Raw genomic sequence first — 22,921 nt, 5'->3', positions numbered from 1 at the left:
AGCTATGCTTCTAGAATTACAGAACAAGAGCTTTCTAGAAACTTCTGGAACAGCTGTTATGAATTATTGGACTAAATAATAGTTCTGCTTTGTTTTTCAATGTTTTAATAGGGAGTTGCATCAGTTTATGATCATGTAGGCAAATTACCTTAAGACTGCCTGCAGTAGTGGTTCTGCAGTTCAGTCATTTGAAAGCCCCTCATGATTAAAAAGCATCAACATGATAAATTGTGAAGTCTGCAGCTCTCTTGGCCAGTTTTTGTGGACAGTTTTCATTCCATATAGTAAACATTTGCATTTTTATGGAGCATCAGATTTAATAGATAAAAGATCCAGCAAGAGTAAAATGAGTCAGGTGTTTTGTCAAGAACTTGAGGAGGGACTAGATCGTCTTTAAAGGTCCCTATTATGATTCACTGGATGATTTATTAATGTAGTACTCTACAGTCAGATTGAACAAAACTTTCCATATTAATGCTGCATAGTTTACATGTATTCTAAATCAAAGATGATTAAAAGGCATCCTTTGTGGGAGGGAAGCAACACCCTCCTTGTCCCACTTCTCCCCCGCCTTGTCCCACTTCAAAGGGGACTATTTTATTTTTGGTTATTGTCTCTTTTTAAATAATGAGAACTGTTAAACAAATTACCTACATTTGACTTTTATCAGCATCAGTGGGAATAACTTGTTTGTGTAACTCAAGGTTTCTGCCTTGCTCTGTGCACTGGCAGAGGTGAGCAGTACCTGGGAAATGAGGAATTCTGGAGTGGATGGAGGATAAAATAAAACTGGTGGTGGACTCTTGCTCAAACATTTCAGCACTTCAAACTTAGAACAGAATCCTGTTACTGTATAGAAACCAACTATTGTTGGCACTCCTGTCTTTCACAGTTATTAAATACTGGCTGCTTTTTGTGCTATGTAGGAAAGAGCTGCAGGAACCACTAAGTTGTGAGGAGGGACTAGTGCAGGCAATGTATTTAAGGCTGCTGTGGGTGATATGTAGGTTCAAGGCAAGCCCTTGACACATAATGGGAAATCTCTCACCTTTTGAAAGCAACACTTTGCTGTTTTTCTTGCTGAAAATGCTGCACTTTTTGTGTGCTAATTTGCCTGGAGTACCAATACACTCAAACATCTACAGTACTTCAGTAGATAATCCTTTGTAAGTGTTTATTTTTTTCTCTTCCTCTCTTCTGGGATACATTTTAAGTAATCTGTGGTTTGAAGAGTACTTCATACTCAGTATCTTTCTCTGTGCCATTGTTGTAATTGTTTTTTATATTCTCCCTAAGATGTTTTGTCTCTGTACTAGTTGTTTCAGTCTGTGCTGCAGTTTACAATAAATATAGCTTTTCCAAATTTCTTTTCTTTGCATGCATCTGTCAGCCTAGTGATTTAAGGAAACACCGTAGAAAGGTAAAAATCTTTAGTTTGTTTAATGGTGTGCTCCTTCATCTCCTTCCCTGACCCTGAACTCATTACTGGATAACAGGAACATAAAAGAAAGCATTTGCAGGGTAACAAGATTATGGTTTATCATTTTAGCATAAGTGTGGGTTTGTTTTGTGGGGGTTTTTTTTGTTTGTTTGTCTTTTTTTGCTGTGTGGAGACTGTTGTGCTGCTTTCTGTTTGTAACCACTGTTTTGCAGTCTTGATGCATCGTTGTTTAATATTAAAGATCTGTGAAGTTATAATTTCTGTTACTAAAACTTTAAGATCAGCTGTAGGCACAAATATGAAGAGTTCATTAAGTCAGTAATCTTGCCAATGATCCTTTTCACAGGACTGTTTTGATTTTTGCACTTGCTCAAACTGAAGTGAGGTACATTAGTTTTGTGGTGCTACTACATTATTTTAGTTCTTAGCTCTCTGAATGAACTAAGTAAGTGCTACTGACTTATTTCAGTAGCTAAGACTGAAATTTAGTAGTTTATCACTGAAGGTAACAGGAAATTTAGAAAGAAGTCAAGCCAAAAATAAGCAACTGGAGAATGCTAATGGTAAGAGTAATCCTTTAACACTGAAATAATTGATTTCTCCTTTCAATATTTTGTGTAGTGTTGATGCTACATTCGTGTTTTGGCATTTCCCCCTCAAGTTTTCCTTGATTTTCCATTAGTCTCCAGCTTCCAGAGAAGAGGTACGAGATGATAAAACCACAATAAAATGTGAGACATCACCACCTTCTTCCCCTCGGTCTCTGCGTTTGGACAGAGTCCAGAAAGGAGCTTTGCACACAGTGAGCCATGAAGATATCAGGGACATCAGGAAGTAAGTGCCTGGGACACTCAGACCTACCAGAAACTCAGTTTTCACATCATCAGAATAAAATCCTAAATCTGCAGAGCTGTTCAGCCTGTAGGATTTTAGTCTGGATGTTGAAGTGTTTCTTGAAAGTCAAGAGTATGAACACATACTGTTGCATAAACAATAAGAATACAAGTTTTGTTAATGATCAGAAATGGCTTTATATGAAGAATTCTTCTGGTACTCAAATCTGCATTAAGTTTGCTTCATGATGAGGAAATGAGAAAAACGCAATTCCACTCTTCAAGTTGGAATTTAGGTATAAATTTAGAAATAACTTGCAAAATAACCATCACTTGGATGGACAGATGGACTTTTCAAAGTGCCTGGGATGGATTCCATTCAAGTATTTCAAACTTTCATTGTCTGCCTCAGTTGATCAGGAACTTGGATTGGCAATTCTAGCCTCTCTGAATTGCACTTTAAACACTTCTATTGACTTGTAGTTCCATATTATAGTATATAGATTTTATTTCCCTTTCTTCTTTTCTTGCATTGTTTTCACTGTTTTTTTTATTTAATTATTTGTATTTTAATGGATAAATTTCTTTTCTTGACTCATAAAAGCTGAAATTAGATGTCATTAGTGAGTTACTGAATGTTAATTAACTTGCACAGAACCCTGAACTTGTCTCTCACTGTTACACTGGTGAATTCGTTTTACATGGGCTCCTTTGTGACTTTTTGTGGGTAAAGTTCAACAGGTTCTCAAGATGGGCAAACAAGTAATCCCAGTAGCAGTAACAGTAGCCAAGATTCCCTTCACAAAGCTCCCAAAAAGAAGGGGATCAAATCCTCCATCGGCCGCTTGTTTGGCAAGAAGGAGAAGGGACGACCTGGACAAACAAGCAAGGAAGGATTAGGACAAGGTGGGTTTGCTTTTTGTTTTGTAAGGGGTGTGGGCTTGGGGGTTTGACTTTGTACATGATCAGTAATATTACAAAGGATTAAATACTTGATTGAGAACATAAGGCTGGTTTTTGGGTTGTTTTTTTTAGGCGGCATGGGAGAAGCAGATGGTTCCTCTCAGGATGCCTTAGGTCTCAGCAAGCTTGGAGGTCAGGCAGAAAAAAACAGGAAAATGCAGAAAAAGTAAGTTATCGAATATTTTTAGTCCTCTGTTGGTAAAGTATTGCTTTCTTTAAAAATGTTGTGGTTTATTTTTTAGTTTCATTTTTGGATATTTCTGGCTAGTGTGCTGCTATGGCTAATAAGCCTCTGAAGGTTTGGGTTTTTTACTATTTTTTTCTGAACATCAATAGTAGCAGAGGTCATGGTAAGTTTGAAATGAATTTCAGTGCTGAAAACTTATTATTGGAATGCTGTAATAAACTCAGAGATAAAAGTGGACTCTTATCAACCCCCCCCCCCCCCGAAATCTGTTATATTTAATACCTGCTTTGGGCTGGATTCAGTTGGAAAATTTCCTAAAGTTGTCTGAGGCTGTTACTTGCTCTAGAGTGTGAAGGAGTTGACAGAGTGAAAGCACAAGATGCTCAGTGCTGACATCCCTCTGTATGAATTTCCTGTTTCTTCTCTGCCCTTTTGTGTTATAGCTGCTAACTGCTTTTCTCTTCACTTATTTTTTTCACTTCTGTTTAAGGTTTTCTTGACATTCTGTCATATATTTTAACAGCTGAAATCTTTTTTCTTGCACCATATAATGCCAATTTCCCCTCTTTTTAATCTATTGTGACTATTTTTTTATGGCATCTTTTAGGCGTTTACCTTTTCCTAGTTATGAGAATTTTTTCACTGTTTTTCCAAGAAATCTTTAGTTTATTGTTCAGCTTTTGATTATCTATTTTCATCCTTGTTATTCCCAGAGTTAGAAGAGATGTAGCGAAGATTGTAATTATAGGTGTAAAGTAGACATTGCTAGCAGTAGAAATCTTGATTTAAGGCTTAAATTGGTAATACAGGAAACACTGAAATTTCTGTAAGTAGGATCAGGCATTCTTTGCGTTTTTTCACCCAAAGCTGAGCCATATACCTTGAACTTCTGTTGCTTCTGTTCAGCTGCCTTTATTGTGTCAAAAAGCTGACAAAGATCAGACAGGTCTTGCTTTTTTACTCGCCTTCTGAAGTCAGTGAATATTGAAAAAAAAAGTGTGTTAATTTTCTCTTTGTGAGGGATTTTTTTGCAGTACGTAAGTTCTATTAACAAATAAGAATAATGCCTGGTGGCTGCTAATGAAAACCAGCAGTGTGTTGGTTTGGAAAGTCGGAATGGAATGTGGGTTTGTTTGTATAACAGAAGGCTTAGCTGTTTTTCCTCAGACTGCTGCACTGAAGGCAATCATACGTTATTATGACCCGGTATTTTCCCCTTTTCTACAGGGCTTTAAAGTGATACCCCACATCTTGGTTGAATAAATAGTTAGAGTCTGGTCATGTCTAAATAGTGGGTAGGGTTGTTCTTTGATCAGTATAGGTATTTCTCAATGCCAGCCACAAATTTCAGTCTCAAGGAGAACAATCTACACTGCCTTGCTTTAAGAAATGCAGAAAGTGCATTTCTGCCCTTCAGAATTATACTGGTACTACTTAAAGTGTAATTTATGGCTGCATGTTGTTGACTGCTTAAGAGGCAAGTGTCTGTCTTAAACAAATGAAAGCTTTCCCTAGGTATTCCTAAGTCCCTCTCTATCTTTCTTGGAGCCCTTTTAGATACTGAAAGGGGCTCTAAGGTCCCCCTGGAGCCTTCTCTTGGCTTTTTTTCAAATAAATGAATATAATCTAACTCTAATTTTAAAAATCCCAGTAAGATATTTTAATGCAGCTGCTTCAGAAGCCTGGCAGGTTTCTGAACAACGTTCTGAACAATGTTATCACAAGGGACCAAAGATCCCTTGCGATGCTGGATATCTAAAGGAAAAAGTGGGAAAGCTGCTCTGAATTGCTTTTCATTTTGACATTGGAGGACGGTGGGTTAAAACAAATTCTTGGGGCTGACTGTTTGCTTTTATAAAATCTTGTATTCCACAGAAAGAATTCCAATTACCTGAATACTTGGAACAATGACAGCTACTTCTAGTTATAGTTGTCTCTAATCCCTATTTGCTTACTTATCTTTCTGCTTTCTGCATGCCTGTGCACAAACAAGCTGAGGGCAGTATTCAATGGCTGCTAACAAAAACCTATTTATAGCTACAGAATTAAATTACAGTCCACATTATTTGTTTTTGTATGCCTTTGAGTTCAGTTCAATCCTAGTTTTAAATTTTTCCTTCATTGTTTTATTTTTCTTTTGTTTACCATTTAATGTGGTAGTGCAAAATCAGGGTAAGTTTATATTTATTTTATTAGGATTTTTGTGGAAGGATGATAGATCTCATTTGGATTTTTTAGCAATATATTAAAAGCTCTAACTTTTTTCAAAAGAGTCTGATTATGAGAGGGAATTCTAGATTCAAAAGAATATATTATGAAAATGTGTTGCTGAAATAAATCCAGTGTCACCTAGTGCAATGTGAAATGTAGTTCATTGTCTTGTCTTAATTTGCATGGTGTGAATTTTTATGATGGAAATATTTACCCCTACTGAGATTAAATTAGTTTTGTAGTTTGGGGTTTGAAAGTTGTTTAGCAATACTAAGTATTTGTGGCAGTTTGTTTCCAAGGTAGATGTAATTCTGTAGAACTGTTGCTTCTGTTTACTAAACCTATGTTGGTTTTAGTGTTGTGTTCATCATCTTTGTGTATTGACAATGTTTGCCACAACTGTTTGTGCTTTTCTGTGTACAAACACAACAAACTTAATACTGTATTAATCAAAAAGGAAGGCAAACCTAAATTTAAGATACCTCTCTTAAAGTTATACACAATAAACTTATTTACATAACTGAAATTAACCTATAATAAGGATATTAAATTTCCCCTGACATTCTACCTGAAGTTGGTCAGTTATTTTCATGTTGTCTACTGTTGCTTTTCAGGTTTTACACCTTTAAACTCTCACTTCCATCAGTATCACTCTTTTCTCCTGCCCACTACTGTGTTTTCTCTGTTCTGAGCTTCTTCCAAATCAGTTCTCTTCAGTTCCTTCCAAGAAAATCTGGAATACAGCATTCCCCTCTGGCTACTACAAGGCCTGAGTTTATCCATTCCCGTGCTGTCTTAGTCCAGTGACAAAGTGAGCTTGCTCAAGGCTGCTTTATTTTCCTTGTTGGGGTTATTGTATCCTTGTCTGTCAAGAGCCATTCCAAACACAGATCCTTCAGATGGTCCTTGAAGGGTCTTGTGCATTCCCTGCTCCACCAATCACCTGCAGTTTGGACATCATTTCTCATCCCCTATGTCCACAGTTCCTTTGTTCTCCGCAGGTGGTGTGAGATGCCTCTGGAATGTGTCTAACGACAAGCAGCAGCATGTTTAGGCTCCCATTCTAAGTGAATTTCTGCTAATTTTTTTTATTAAGTCTGTAGACATCTATCCCTTGGTTTTGTCACCTAGGAGTTATTCTAGTAGCCAGCTACTCCTTTGGCATTTTTTTATCCCTCACAGTACCAGGTTTATCCCATCTGTTAACACTGCTGACACTGCTGCAGTATTTTTTTCCCTCACAAAGATGTGAGACTGGATTTTGCACCTACTTCCTAACTGGGGGAATTGGATGGCCTGTGAAACTCAGTTGGCCTGAGAGTTGTAATCTTTCAGGGATTTCATCACATATTACTGGAATGCAGTGAATGTCTTGGGAAAGCTGGAAGGGGATAGTTGGAAAAGGGAAGTTCTGTGCTATAGGAAAAGAAACATTTATGTATCATTTGCAGATGAAACAGCAGCTGTCTCTGAATTCTTTCTCTGAAATGCTTTGGGCCTGTGCTACATCTTGAGCTTTGGGTTTAATGATTTCCTGTGAAAGCAAATTTTTTAACTCTTACTGCATATGAACAAATTCTGCAATTAATTTTCCACTTCATGGTTGACTCCTCTTTGGATCCATTGAATAATTTCTGTATAAAGATACTGCATAAACATTTTTTATTTTGTTTGATTCTATTTCTGCATGTTTGCTTCCATCCCATAACACTCTATTCCAGCCACACAATCTTTTTCTGCATTATTATACCACCGTGGGTTTCAAGTTTGCATCATAACCTCTCCTTAAATTTTTGATATATTCCCTGTACTATTCCCAAGGATTTACTGTGTCATGGTTCACATGAAGTACACAGTGAGATTTATAAAACTCCCAGAAATTACACTGAAATTCTCTGAACTCCATACAATACAACCACCAAAAAGGATCACAAAGACATCAATTTGGAAGTTAAAGTTCTTGGAAAAAACATTGTAATCCTTTCTGGCAAATACAGTATTAAGCATTTTAATCTGTTCTTGCATTTTAATTTTTTCACTAATTTTTAAAACTTTAAGCAACAAAGCGAAGCAGAAGTGAATGTGTTCAGGGCTAGTGATTTGTGGGATTAATGTGAAGTGTTCCACAGCAGCAGGAAAATAACTGATCTTTTATTCCTAATTTAGAAATAGATGTATCTTTTTGAAGTGTACAAATATGGGTTAGCTTTTATAGTCTTCTCTTCTTTGTTAGTGAAATTTAGCTATTAAGCTGCTGACTGCTGAACACTATTCCACCTTAATTGTTGAGTCTTTAAATGGTACCTCAGAATCATTATTTATAACCAGTTGTCTGGTAGTCCCTTCCTTCCTCCCTTTTTTCCATTTCTGGGCAGCACATGTAATTAGGAAAAATTATTGTGAGGTTCTTCTGGTGCAGTAGGAATTTATTGTCATGCAGGTGAAGTACCATCTATTGATAAAACAGTTCCTAGTATATTTATTACTCATTGATTGCTTTTTAGCATTATCTACCAATATAACAGGAGGATCCCATATATGTCTAAAAGACCTGAATGCTGCATATCCATTTTGTACTAGTAGCAAAAAAAAGCTCCTACTCTGTCAGTAATCACTGTTCAAGATGCCCCGTGTTTTTCAATATATATATATATATTTATATATATATATAAACTTCTAAATATTTTATCATCTTAGATCTGTCCCGTGACACGGTTCAGAAGGCAAGGAGATTTTATTTGATTTAAATAGTGAGAAAATACATAGTGTAGGACCTTGGTTCTGTAGTATTGCTGCTTATCTTCTTAATTCTACATTTGCAGGCATGAATAAATAACATAAAACAGTAAAAACTGTTTAATTAGGTCAAGTTGTTTTTTCAGAATTTCTAAGGAGAGTGAGTGGAGGCTTAACCATATACAACTAGCTTTCAAAGGCAGTGTCAATATGCTTTTTTTAGACTTTATCAATTTTTACAGGCAGGCATAGCCAAGCAGCATTGCATGCCTGTACCCACAACACTAGTTTTTGTCTTTTGATTTACCAAACATTTTTGGCAGCTATTTATAGGGACCTTGTGAGCTTCCATGGTTTCCGTAAGCTGAATTGTCAATATTAAACTTCAGGCTCTTCTCTTTCAGAATAACAGAGGAAATGGTGTCACCACAGGAGACGAAAGCTGAGTTTCAGTACACAGCCTTTTGGGCTGTAATTGCCAAAGCATGGGTCTCTGAATATAATGGTTGTCTGAAGCTCTGCCTGGAATTCTGACAGGCTGGTGCAGGCTGAGATTCACCAGTTAAATGGTCACTGTCCCAGTTTCCAGCCTTGACAGCCTGATGGATGTGGGCATCTGATGTGGTCTTGCATTGCTGCAAGTTTCAGATCTGCACCTTGAGAAGAAATGACGACTTTGGTCCAGTCTAATTTGCTGTGCAGAAAACTGCAGCAGTTGAGAATTTAATGCCAGATGAGTCTGACATCTCCTCTTTGGGTTGGGAGTGTTGGTTAGAGTGTCACTAGGGCTTTTAGACAGAAATTTCTGAAAGGGAAGATTCAGCATCTCTGCTGCTCTCAAATTTCCAGTCCAGTTCAGCTTTCATCCCTACATATTCCTTGTACATGTGCTGTACCTACCTTAGGGAATGTATCATATAAGGCATAAGTTAACTCTTGGAAAGAAGGTAGTTTGAATGCAGTGTTTAAATTGTAACATCAATTATAAGTCATAACTGTGTCTGTAATTTTAGGCATGAGCTGCTGGAGGAAGCCAGAAGACAAGGTTTGCCTTTTGCACAGTGGGACGGGCCTACTGTGGTTGTGTGGCTGGAGGTAAGTGACCCTTCCAAAATAAACAAAAAGCCCCCTCAGTGTACAGCCTTCTAAAGAATTGAAGGTTTTGAAGCTAGGACTGGTTCCCAGATCCTGTGTACTCCGTTTTTGTGTTCCAGCTGTGGGTTGGGATGCCAGCCTGGTATGTGGCTGCTTGCCGAGCAAATGTGAAAAGTGGTGCTATCATGTCAGCCTTGTCTGACACGGAAATACAGCGGGAAATTGGGATCAGCAACCCCCTGCACAGGCTCAAGCTGAGGCTGGCCATCCAAGAAATCATGTCACTGACAAGCCCATCTGCCCCTCCCACCTCAAGGACGGTAAGGAAAGTGATCCAGCATGGAACATCTTTAGAATTTCCCAAAATTTCACTCTAAATATGTAGCAGGAAGGATTTGAGCTTCTACTAAGAATTTATGGAAACATTAAGTTGTAGAAGGAACACATTATTTAAATGTAGGATGTTTCTTCCTTTCATGGGAATTAAATAAAGGAATAACTCAATTTTCTTTCTCAGGGGAAAGGGAAGTTTATTTCATTATGTGTAATCCAAAATATTTAGGGTGTGTGTTATTTGCCTCATCTTTTGGCCTTGGCAAAATTTATAATACAGACGAAGTAGACATGTGTGTGCAGAAATTTGTAAAATAGTTGGAGGTTTTTTTAATTCACATATAAGGCCATCAACTCCAAATAATTCAGACTGTATAAACTAGGAGTTCACCTATCTCTCAGGAGTCTGTGTGCCCTGCAATCTAAAGTTATTCCTGGGATTACATACTAGATTACAAATGCATTTTTTGGATTAGAACAGAGCCAAGTGTTTACCCATTGATTAAATCAGTGTAAGCTATTGATGATGTTCAGCTTTGTTAATCTCTGAAGGAATTTGGTCCCCGTCAGTAGCTTTTATTGCATGCCATGACTTTCAGTAGATGTACCTGTACCTGACTTTAGCCACCATTGCTTTGCCCATGCCTGCTCCTTACATGTACCGATTGCTTATTTGTTCTGCAACCTCTCCTCTTTGTTACTGCTTTCCTTTCACTGGATGGGATTGATTCCCTGTGGGCTCATATTAGACCACGGGAAATGTCTGGGTAACACATGAAGAAATGGAAAATCTTACAGCCACACAACAAACGGTTAGTTTACAGTGTTGCCACTTCTGTTCTTTAGAGTGCTTTTCCCACTTTTTGAACTTTTGAATCAAGTACCTTTTGATCTTTTTTTTTCTTCTTTTTTTTTTTTTTTTCAAAATTAACACACTAAAATTCTGGATTGTTGCTTCTTCTAATTATTAACCTTGTAACCTGCATCTTGATTTTTTTTTTTTCCAGAAGGGAATAAAAAAAAGTAAATCAGCATTGATAAGATTGTAAACAAAACTCTAATCTGTAAAATGGAGCTCTGATTTGATTAACTAATAGCCAAATTGAAGTATTGGTGCAGAAATTTCTTCTCTTCAGAAAACTTAATCAGTAGATGGGTTTTGCAACTTCCAATACGAAATAACTGCCTTCTCTATGATTTTTTACATTGCATGATGCTTGCTTTTTCTAGATTTTTTTTGGTATGCAGTAGAAATAGAGTCTTGCAGTGCACCATTAACTTTGATCTCCTTACTAAACTTAAATACTAATATGTGTGTGTTCTTTTGCTTTTCTAACCACATAACAGGAAGATGAGGAGGGAAGCTGGGCTCAGGTCGGAAACTTTATCTAATATTACAGACTGTATGTAAACTGTCCCAATCATTAGAGCATAAAAGAATCTGTTTTTCCTTTATAGCAGCCTTTTTTAGTGATTTTTTTGGATGTGACTTGGGGACTGGGAGAGGGGGGAACTAGTCTTATCTCTGTACAATGGATACTTGGAAGACACCTCTTTATATTTAGGTGATTTCAATATTTTAGTGTTTTGGCTCTGGGAAGCCGGAATTCCAGGAAAAATAACTGCTCTGTGCAGGAAGTCCCTGTTAAACCCAGCCACCATCACAGGTGTGCTGCAAAACACCCTGAGCCTAGATAGTTAAGTAGATTTCTATGCACTAATTCTGTAATCCTCCTTGATTAATTGTTTTGTCTTAAAGTGGTGACAAATCCTAATTGTATTTTCAGGCATTGATATAGTTGGGTATTTATACAGGGATATAAACAAAACTCAGGATTTACCCATGCCCCATATCTTTGGACGGCGTAGTCTCTTCTTGCTTGGCTGCCCTCCAGCTTAAACCTGGTTAAGTCCCATTAACTAAGTCTCTGTTACTCATTTGCTCATTGTCAGTGATAACAATCACAGCTTGGCTCCCTGTGCCCACAGTAACTTCACTCTGCTACCTGCTGATGGCTTGGAGAAGTGCATTTCCCTGTGACCGTGTTCCTTTCTGGAAGGTGTTTCCTCCAGAGGGGAAATGAAGCTTTTGACTTTTAAATGCACAGGGGGAGAACAAAAGGAATTATTACCCTTTTGAAAAAAGGAACTGCTGGATTTTGCTGCTCAAGGAATTATTAGATATATAGTTACAAACTCTCATCTTTTTAGGTGTTTTCTCTAAAAAATTCCTGGTTGATTTGCAGATCAAAACTGCAATGAGAAAAGTCTCTTGGGATAAGAACTGGGATTTATAATGGCTTGGTTTTGAGTAGTAGGTTTTTATCAGTTTGTGAAAATAGCTAAGTGTATTAAAAACTCTGCAGTTATATTTTTGATATCTTGTCTTTAAAAAGTCACATGACAAATAAGATTCCCCTCCAGTTATCAAGACAGTCAGCATTTGTAACATCTCAACACAATGAAATTCTATGGCTTTTGCTATCAAACCACATGGATTAGCCTTTTTTTACTTTTATTAGCTCTTGCATGTTTTTTTCATACTATTCCTTGAAATATATTAAGGCAGTTTTACTTGCTGATCTGCATATCTGAACTTGCTTTTCTCCATGAGGATTCCTTCTTCAGAAAACACACATGTAGTATTCAGTATTTTGATGTGCTTATCTTCATAGGCTAAGAATTAAGTAAGCAATTTCTTTAAAATATGCTGTGTAAAATAGCTTTTTCTTTTATTTCTCATTTTTAAAATTTTTTTAAAAAAACAGACACTTGCCTATGGTGATATGAACCATGAGTGGATTGGCAATGAGTGGCTCCCAAGCCTGGGGCTCCCTCAGTACCGCAGCTATTTCATGGAATGTCTTGTGGATGCTCGAATGCTGGACCATTTAACTAAAAAAGACCTGCGGGGGCAGCTCAAAATGGTGGACAGCTTTCACAGGTAAAGAGATTTAAGCTGGAGGTCTAACTTTCAGTAAGTGTTTTCATTGTCTCTAAGGTTTTTTTCCATTATTTTTCTCTCTTCTGAACAGAAACAGTTTTCAGTGTGGAATCATGTGCCTACGAAGACTGAATTATGATCGAAAAGAACTTGAAAGAAAAAGGGAAGAAAGCCAGAATGAAATCAAGGGTTAGTGTAGTGCCTTGACCTCAGTCTGATTCTAACATGTTTTCACTGATCAGCCTCAAAAATTTATTGACAAAGAAAAGTCATTAGAGCAAGGAATCATTTATAAAATACTAAGTGTTAAATGAAGGAGATGTCTGGATGTAGGCTCTGACCAGTGAATGATGAAACACATAATTAAATCATTTACTTGTGCAGAGATGTGCTACAAATGTGAGCAGTCTTGAAACTCTTACTGCTCTGAAGTTTGAAACTAAATGTTTTAGGAGGATGGGGGAGGGAGTTTCCTTATTTTTTCTTTTTTTTTTCCCCAAACAGTTTATAAGAAAATATGCAAGTAACTTAGGTATTTAGATCTTCCAAATTCGTGGTAATTATGGAACAAGGAGGAACAAGAAAAAACAGAGTGGAAACTCAGTTTTCCAAGACTTCCCATAGAAATTTTGTTCCCTGCCTAATATCAGAAGTCTTTTCTGATATCTGAGACTAAAATTTTGGGGTTACCTTGTATAGAGCTTGCTTAGCAGCCTCGGTGCCTGCTCTTCTTCTCCTTTCCTATTACAGTATGAAACGCTTTCCAGCAAACTTATGTTTACTTTCCACTTGAAATTTATGATTGGGGTGATTTTGCTCAGAAAAGTTGTGTTGTTATAAATCTGCCAACATTTTTTTTTCCTCCACAGATGTGCTTGTGTGGAGCAATGAAAGGATGATCCATTGGGTCATGTCCATCGGTCTTAAAGAATATGCGAATAACCTTGTCGAGAGCGGAGTTCATGGTGCTCTTGTGGCCTTAGATGAATCCTTCGATTACATTGCATTAGCTCTCCTATTGCAAATCCCCACCCAGAACACACAGGTAAGCAAGCAGAAGCTGCTTTATGGCTGGTAAGAAGGCTAGAAATGGAACTGACTGGGTTTTTTTCATAGGTATGTGCATGGCTTTCTATTCCCAGCTCTAGAAAATTCAGAAATGGAAAATTGTCCTTTATCATATAAGAGAAATAACTTAAAATTATGCTTTTCTTATAGTTTTATGCTTGTTAATAACAATTTTCATTGGTAGATTTGTTTGAGGGGAAAGAAATGGTTTAAGTATTTTTCTCATTGCCCATATTCACGACACAAGTGTACTACTCATCATTTTTGTTGTTTGCTAATTTTTACTCTGAAATAATTGTCAGAATCATGAACTTTAATGTCATAGCTAAGGGAAAGTTAAGTCTTCCTTAAATTTTTAATAAGTTACAAATTAAATTGTAACTTTTCAAGTATCAGGTATGTTTATTAATCTGATAAGAAAGTATTAAACAGCTTGGGTTTTATTACTTTTTTTAAATCATTATAGGTTACTAATTACTCATTTTTTGGAATTAATTACCATTTCTTTCATACCACAAACTTTAGGCTCGTGCTGTTCTGGAGAGGGAATTTAATAACCTTCTTGCTATGGGCACTGACAGAAGACTTGATGAAGTAAGTTACTTTAACTGTTGACCCATTTTACAGTCCTGGAAACTTTATCAGAACTGTTAAATGAAAGAATTTAGCTTGAACCTTTTGAAGCTTTTGACAGGATAGTGACAGAAACCTTAACTTGAAACTCCTTGCCTTTGAGAGTTTCTAAATATGGCAGAGTTTGTATATTTAGGTAAGATGACTTTGAATATGAAAGTATGGAGAAGATTTGCAAGTTTGTTTTTGTAGCTTGTGTGGTTAATATCTAATAGCAGCACTTTGGGCTGAATCTTCTTTATCTAAAATATGAGAAAATTAGTGACCAGTGTGGCAAATTAACAAAGTTAATAATAGAGAAAGACACTTTGTCCTAACAAGCAGTATTTCAAATAGCTTAGAGTGTTTTTTGAGAAATCTTGTGGTGTTAATTTTGATTAATACTAGAGTAGAGGATCACCAGGTGTGTTCACACATCAAAGTGATTTCTGACGGACAGTCTGTGATCTTAAATGTATAAACTTCACTGAAATGGAATGAGTATAAAACTTTGGGTGTGAGACTATTTTGTAGACCCTGTGAACTCACAGCATAAGGGAGATAGTGCTGCATCTTTAACCTTTTCAGTTGCTCTGTGCTGTAATTCTGTGAACAGTTTCAAGCAGGTGTTACTTCCCCAAGGCAGTCTTAGCTCTGGGCTGCCTCCTCTTTGGTGCTGATGGGATGTAGTGAAAGTGGTTCAGATTAAGGCTGAAGTGGCAAACCCACAAACCTTGGTTATTTTTGTGTTCATCTCTTGCCTAATGCACTTGTTGCAGCCCTTCTGTGGCACATCCTGATAGCTCTGTTCTTTGTGTGCATCTCTACTAAGCTTTAATAACATATCAGAAAACAGCTTGATTGTTTTCTGAGGTACTTTTCCTTAGGCTTCAAAATGCAAAAGGAGTTTGGAGGGAACAGATGTTTTCTCTGTTCTAGTGGCACAGGGCAATTTGATCATGGAGATCTCTTCAAATAACATAGATGCTTGTCTCCTAATTCTAAAAGGGAATGCATTTGAGGTAAAATGGCATTCAAAGGATTGAACTGTTTCTAAATGGGAAGCTGGCAAATGGAGTGCCTAGTGGGTATATTTGCATGGACACAATACCTTCACTGCAAAAGATGGGTTTGAAAGTGGAACTCAAACTGTATTTAGTAAATGTAACATTATATTTCTGAAGTCGGAATATGACTTGAAAGATGCAGGTGTATTAATGGGTGAAGGAAAATGCACTTGGGTAATTTCAAGTTAAATTTAAACAAGTGCTTAAGCAAAACACTGTGTGACAATACAGTATTTATTACACTTGCTATTTCCTCACAGTTAACTCAGTGTTGATACATTTACTTAAGATTGTCAGTAATCCTTTTAATGTCAGTAACAATCCTTCAATAGCAATCCTCCATTTTTGGCATTGGTAATGTTGTTTATCAATATGACAGGATGATGATAAGAGCTTTAGGAGAGCACCTTCATGGAGAAAGAAGTTTAGACCAAAGGACATCAGAGGTTTAGCTGCTGGATCAGCAGAGACTCTTCCTGCAAATTTCAGAGTTACAACCTCAATGTCTTCACCCTCTATGCAGCCAAAGAAGATGCAGATTGATGGTATTGGTTTTGTATTATTTTAAGCATGATGTGCTTTTTTTGCCTGAGATTTACAGGGGAATCAAGTTCAAATGACCTTTTTGCTGCTTAAAAGCATCTGCCTTGTGCATGGTTGTGTGTTTAACACTGTGTTTAACCATAGGGTGCTTTGCCATTTCAGGAAGGTCTACTAGATGTGGAGTTTCTTTTTTACATCATTGGAGTAACAAAATCAGAATTATAGTTAGAAATAAGTGTAATTTAAACTAGGAAAATAAAATGACATTTTAGTAGAAGTCATTTAATAATCTAATGCATAATTAGTAATTAGCAGCAATTAAGACCAATGGAAGTCCCACTTCTGAAATGCAGTAACATGCATTCAAGAATGATGTGAGAAAACTCACTCAGATAATTTTGAGATTATTAAAACTTGAGTAACCTGTGCATTACCCCCTACAGTGGTCACTTAAATATTGATCATACTTGAAATCACTGCTTCATTGGTGTATACTTAATGGTCTATATGTATGCACAGACACTGATATGAATTGAAAAAACAACAAAACAACAAAAGCAAACCCCAAAAGTCTCCTCTGGAAGTGGAAGTTGATTACATCTCACATGAGGGATCTTGTCTGTTTAAAAACAGCCTCTGTAGTATCATGAGAATGAACTTTGACTTGAATTTGTTTTACAGAAGACAGCTAAAAAATGTATTTTGTTGGATGAGAACTGCAACATAATCTATCAGAGTTGTCTCAGGTTCTGAAAATTGTATTTATGAGTAAAACTCAAAGAAGGAATCTTTGCATTTGATGAGCTCTTTTAAATCTTAGATACTGTCACTAGCACAAAATATTTTCAAGAATTCATGTGGAAAACTCCATAAGTTAAAATAAGTGAAGTCTTTGCTAGTCTTTGCTAAGTGAAGTCCCTTTCTGAGATATTAAATAAATACTTATGAACTACATAAAGTAGTTAATAACTTATAAAATTACCTTTGCCAATGTCTGCATGCTAGTTGGCCTGCAGGATTTTTAGAATTCTTTGTTAGCCACTGAAACTGGGAGTGGTTAATATAGAGACTGTAAAACAAATTCTGCTTTTCTAACTTGTAACCTTAGAGCTAGGTGAGTACCAGAGCTGTAATCACATTGCTGTGATGGTTTGGGGTTTGTTTGTTTGTTTCTTTTTTTGAAAACTAACATGCATGCTGTGTTCTGCATGTCTTCCCATGCTTCTTGAAATAGGCAGTGTATCAGGAACACAAAGATTGGATTCTGCTACAGTAAGGACCTACTCCTGTTAAAGCCTTCTCCTGGTGAGTAAAATTGATAGGTCTGCTGGTAAAGCAGCTATTTATGGAATAAAACATCAGGTATTTTATTACAGTGGTTTTACACTAAGAAAACTGTTCAAGTTTTCAGAGTAGATTTATGCTGAAAATCTAGAGCTTGTTTCCTACAACGAAGAGTGAGTGTTTAAATACTTAGTTTTGTCAATATTGTAGCTTTTTGAAGGTTTTCGGCAGCCTGTGCTATGTAGAAAGTGTTGAAATCAAAAATTGGGTGAAACACAGCTACTGAAAGTGGGAGGGAGGGAAGAGAACTAAGTTGGGCATGTAAAGAAAAGAAAATAATTTAATCTGTGACACTTCACTTCTGATTGTTGATCTTTCAGGGTCTTTGCTTGGTTAAAGTTATCCCACTAAAACACACTTCAATATTGAATGGTTATAAGGATAATTCCATAGTTCTCCAGTTCTTGGATACTCCATGCCAGTATGATTGCTTAGGTTGGATTTAGGTGATTGCAACCTAAATTCGGAGCAGTGCTGACAATAAAAGGCAGCTTGATAGCACAAGTGTAACACAAAATACATGTATTGTGGCTTGTGAAAGATCTGTAGTCCTGCCTTCCTAGAGGATTTAAAATGTTTTTTCAGCAGCCTTTGCTGTATTTTCTCATGAACAGAATTTCTCTCATTTTGCAAGTAAGTCAGGAAACTAAATTTTTTAATATTTACTATAATTGATTTTTAAAAAAAATTCAGTGAATCTTTCTCCTTTTTGGTATTTTTTATGGACTGTAAATTGTCTCTTCTTGCACCTTCTTTCTTCTTACTGGTGGCATCCCTTCCAACTCATGTACTGACTGCCTTTTCTTCAAATTCTGAACCTTTTTGCCTGTAGGAATTTAGTTGTAAAAAGTTCTTCTGTATGGAATTCTGAGAAGGGAAACTCTTGCACATGGAAACTCAGATCATGTGAATCTGTCAGTTCATAATCTCAGGGGCTATTTTAATTTTTTTTTAGTTCCAAGGAACTGAAGTTTTAAGTCTTCCCCTCCCCCAGATTGTCCCCACGGATTTTCTGTAGTCAGGTGACCTGGGATGAAAATCTTCCAAGCAGAAATACTTGACCTTATGTGCTTTACTTTGCATTGCAATAGGAGATTGCAGAAGGCAATAAAATTCCATACAGCATGACATAGCAATATTTTGATACGTGACTGCTGCACTACTGAGCTGCTTGTGAAAGTGCTAGAATGAAATGTTAAAAACCTGCTAATGGAATTTTTTGTGTGCTTCTTTTCTTGTTTGTTTTTTTCTTGTTTGTTTTGTTGTTGTTTTTGCAGTTTACCCACACTATTTCTACCGGTGATATGCAGCGTTTTGAACATTTGGAACCCTTAACCTGTTAATACTTGTTAAATGGACACTTTGAGATATTTTATTACAGAGTTTTTAATTAGCAAATAAATTCATGAGTACTATAGAGAAAATATTTTAGAATCTAAATGTTTCCTATATTTATGTGACTTCTCATTTATATAGTTACTTACTTTTTCAGTTTCTATTCAGTCTACAAATCAAATCATTGCTGATTTTTTATTCTAATTTTAGTCTTTCCAACTGAATGTACTGTAATGCTTGTATGTATATGTCCCTATGAGCAATATAGGGTTTTTGTAAATTATGCAGTTACTGTAATTATCATTGTTTTTTAATAATGAAACTGAAGGTGAAAAGGATTTTAATACCTTTGTAAAAGTATCATGACACCAAGCAGTATATATTTTGTCTTTTTGGAGCTGTTAGACCTGAAAACAAGCCCAGCTTTTTTTCAGATATTGATGTAGAAGCTGCGGTACACAAGTGTTGTTCTCCTCAGAGCTGTATCTTTCCACATAGAGGACTTGTCAAGTAGTGGCTGTTTGACTTTATTTAAAATAGAACTTGTTTTAAGAGCTGGGAGGAACTGAGGAGAACACGTTTTAGAAGTGATTTTGACTCGCTCATAACACACTCTGCTGTATTTGTAAAGCGACTCTTCACAGTGACTGAAAACAAGCCATAAACCAAGAACTGTTTGTATTTTTTCTTTTCCTTAAGTGAGGAAGACAGACTTCATAATGATTCCTAGTCATAAGCCACAGGCCACAGAGAGGTTTTTAGGGTTTTTTTGATTGAAAAGACTTGTGGAAAGATGCTGGTGGAACTAGTTTTAATGGACCAATCTTAAAGCACTGCAGCCTCATGTCAGGTGAGTAGGGAAAGATGAAGGTACAATGGGCTGAAACCTCAAGCAGTGCATCTTCTAATAAAGGCCTTACTTTTCTTATGTAAGTCATCTTATATGTTTTGTAAACTTGTTCTAAAGAGTTGTCTGGACTTTAATTTTGATGGGTGTTGCCATTTTGGACTGTATGAGTAGAAAATGTATCTGATACTTGTAAATGGCATATTAAAAAGCCAGCAAGAATCTGTTCAGATGGTGCATTATTTATTATGCAGCAATATATATAGCATGTCTTTTTTCTCTTATTTTGTTTTCCACTTTTAACTTTGCTTGTAAAACTGAAATTCATTGTTATTGTTCTGGGTTTTTTTCTATTAATCTTTTGTGTATCTTCAGATTATGTAACAATATGTACAGTCTACTTTTGAACTATTTTTATCACAGTATTATTTATTACTTTCTTTCAATAAAGTACTGATGCATTTTCCACTGCCAATAAAACACTATGGAAAAGCTGAGATCTACTTGTGTGCAGGCAGAAACTTTTGCAGTGAGCGGATATGATTGTTTGCTGCCCTGTAGATCTTGTTTCAGATGATGACCTTTCTCCAGTAGGAAAAAAGTACTCCATTAGAGGTGACATTTTCTTTGGAATTGTTCAAGTTCACATGCATTAATCAGTTTTGGAAAAAAACCAGTTTTCTGAAGAAAACGGTTTTATTGCCTCCTTCTACTCATAGTTACAGCTGTGATTTGCTTTTAAAAATGGTAACAAAAACTACCACACAACTTCAGTGTGTTCTGGTCCATGTGACGGAGATTGAAGTGCTGTTCTAGGTAGCACCAAGAGCTGCTTTGTTAATAAAATGAGATTATGACCATAGTGATATTTGGGGAGAAACACAGGAGTCGAGGGAACCAATACAAAATTGGGTCACAATAGGGCTGTTTATGTCAATTTTAATACATTTGTAAACCATTTCTTGTGTAGAAGAGAAGACAGAAGGATAAAGTTACAGAATAATGGAAGCAGTAGTGAAGCATATTCCATCATGTCCTCTGGATCAACAGAAGGAATGCCTGGAATGGAGAAATATTGTCATTGATGCTCTAAACATTGTTCAGTAATGCATCTGTTTGTCTGGCTTGTCTGTATGAGTTGCTCTCTGTTAATTTGCAGGCTCTTTTATATTTTCAGAGAATCTATCTTCCTAGAAAAAGCTGAAATGGAACTGCAAAAGGAGCTCCTGACTCGCTGTTCAGCTGAACTTCACTGTTTAGAGAAAAAATTGCATAGACGTTGCTGGTCACTGATGTAATAGTGGGTGTTCAAAGTCGTGTATTGTTGCTTCTCAAAAGTGAAACCAATGCGGGGTAGACTTGTAAAATGTGAAAAGAAAATGCATTTATTATTTTAAGGCTGTAAAACCTTAAGTGTTATGGAACAATGGAACTGATATGAGAGCTAGAATAAATGAGTGAAATGGCAAAAAGCTTTCACGAACTGGCATAACTGTGTGGTGGCTTCCTTCTGAATTACACAGCTAAACTGTCTTGGGGAAAACAAGAAAAACATTTATTTAATTTTCATAACACACACAGACCCCCTCCCTGCCCAAATTAAAAACAGTGTGGAAAAGGCACATGGGTATGTTATAGTAATCTGTAAATAACACTTGATTAAATAGAGCTTTTTGTAAATGGCGCGATGTCTTTAAAGGCTTTAGTTGGGAAAAGTGCTGTAAAAATTATAGTTGGCATTCTGTCTGCCATTGAGTGAACTTCAAACTTGCAATTTTTACATGTTTAGAGGACAGGGAATCTCAAAATAGATGTTTTAACTTTGTCTTGCTCCTTTCAAACTGCTATACAATTAGAGCACAGGAAGTTGCTTTAGCAGTGTTTTAGGGACAGGAGTGACTTATGGCAAAATTTGGAGAAAGGTGAAGTAATGAAGTAGAATAAATTCAAACAGAATTTATTCTTGGAACTTGGTAAAGATGGGGAGGGAGGACCAACAAAGTAAATTTTCAGATAAATAAAAATTGATACCATGTTATGTTTGTGGGTGATAATTTCTGAAGAAAATAAAGAGTTACTTGGCCTTTAAAGGAAAATTTTTCACTTTGCATTGTCAGCGTTGTAGATTTGGTGCACTGCTTAAACTCAAGTTATTCTAAATTTAATTAATTTCATTTTTTGTTAATAGTAGAGGTTTTGGGGGGCAAAAATGCAATTTTGTTAACTTAGGTAGCAGTATCTTGTGGTTTTGTATGGGATGTTGGAACAGATGAGTGAAAAGTGGTATGTATAAATGTGGTTGGTATTCCTACCTGTACATAGAGGGACATGCGAAGACTCCAAAAGGGCCCAGAACAGAGCCAGAAGTAATTACCAAAGGATTCAGACTCTCTGAGCCTGTGTTCTCCTCCGGCAGGCAGCTTTATGAGAGGAAATTTAGCCCAATTTTTAAAGTATACTGTATTCAGTTTATAGGGGAAATTGCACTATATTTAATCCAGAAAAAAGTAATTGAGCTTGTTTATACTGTGAACTGGCTACACTTGGAATTAATAAATATTCCTGTTCACCTGGATTTTTTTATCTTACCCTTTATTACAATTTGTGTATTTATTTGTCATGTTTATTTGCTGGAAATGTCGCTCCTTGGAGTGTGTTTCTCCTCCTCCAAAAGACAGAGTGGGCAAACAAACAACTCCAATTACAGTGTTAAGGCTGCATTTTTAAACCCATCTTGTTTTCCTTTTGGCATCTGTTCAGTTTAGATCCCTTGGGAGCCTAGTGATGAAAGTGATGGAAACTGGAAAACCCTTGGGACAGGGTAGTTGTGGTTTCCAAAATGTGATGGGACAAAAGTATTAAAATTGAAAAAGAAAAAAAAAAGGAAGAGGGGAAAGGGGGAAGAGGAAAGAGAGGAAGGAAAAAATGAGAAAAAAGAAAAGAAGAAAAAGAAAAAAAAATGAGGGGAAAAAAAGAAGGGAAAACTAAAAAGGAGGAAGGAAAAAAGAGGAAAGAAAAAGTGAGAAAAAAGGAAAGAAAGAAAGAAAAAAAGAAAAAAATTAGGGGAAAAAGAAAAAAAGGAAGGGAAAAACAAAAGGAAGAAAAAAGAGGGAGGAAAAAGTGAGAAAAAGGGAAGGAAAAAAATGAAGGGAAAAAAGAGGAAGGAAAAAAGATAAAAGACTAAGGAAAAAAAAGGAAAAAAGAGGGAAAAAGAAAAAAGAGGAAGAAAAAGAGGAAGAAAAAAAAGCGAGGGTGGAGAGAAAAACGAGGAGAAAAACAGAAAAAGTCTGTTCCAAGCTGCCCCAAATTCCCCTGGCCGTTTTAAAACTCCTGATGGTGCATTTTTGGAATAGCGCTTGTAC

General features: G+C 36.4%; 1 protein-coding gene across 8 annotated transcripts in view; it reads left to right on the top strand.

Annotated features, from left to right (window-relative positions):
- The window catches only part of PPFIA1 (PTPRF interacting protein alpha 1), a 54,282-nt gene extending 33,234 nt beyond the window's left edge, over positions 1-21,048 (top strand). For 5 of the 8 annotated variants that reach the window (XM_017826742.1, XM_017826741.1, XM_017826739.1 and 2 more), the window contains 14 exons: positions 2,124-2,275; positions 3,008-3,180; positions 3,310-3,403; positions 9,385-9,466; positions 9,586-9,786; positions 10,549-10,611; positions 11,147-11,173; positions 12,568-12,743; positions 12,835-12,932; positions 13,613-13,788; positions 14,337-14,405; positions 15,870-16,035; positions 17,268-17,338; positions 18,655-20,053. In XM_017826742.1, the coding sequence (XP_017682231.1) occupies positions 2,124-2,275; positions 3,008-3,180; positions 3,310-3,403; positions 9,385-9,466; positions 9,586-9,786; positions 10,549-10,611; positions 11,147-11,173; positions 12,568-12,743; positions 12,835-12,932; positions 13,613-13,788; positions 14,337-14,405; positions 15,870-16,035; positions 17,268-17,326 (1,536 nt within the window). In that variant the 3' untranslated portion in view covers positions 17,327-17,338; positions 18,655-20,053. Of the gene's footprint in view, positions 1-2,123; positions 2,276-3,007; positions 3,181-3,309; positions 3,404-9,384; positions 9,467-9,585; positions 9,787-10,548; positions 10,612-11,146; positions 11,174-12,567; positions 12,744-12,834; positions 12,933-13,612; positions 13,789-14,336; positions 14,406-15,869; positions 16,036-17,267; positions 17,339-18,654 lie in introns of all 8 variants that reach the window. The other 3 variants (XM_017826738.1, XM_017826743.1, XM_017826744.1) reach the window with 3 other exon arrangements.
- The last annotated feature ends 1,873 nt before the right edge of the window (positions 21,049-22,921 follow it).

Source organism: Lepidothrix coronata, unplaced genomic scaffold (assembly GCF_001604755.1).
Source record: "Lepidothrix coronata isolate B3197 unplaced genomic scaffold, Lepidothrix_coronata-1.0 Scaffold130, whole genome shotgun sequence".
NCBI classification, from domain to species: Eukaryota; Metazoa; Chordata; class Aves; order Passeriformes; family Pipridae; genus Lepidothrix; species Lepidothrix coronata.
The sequence above is the reverse complement of the archived record's forward strand: the minus strand, read 5'-3'. Positions and strand labels throughout refer to the sequence as shown.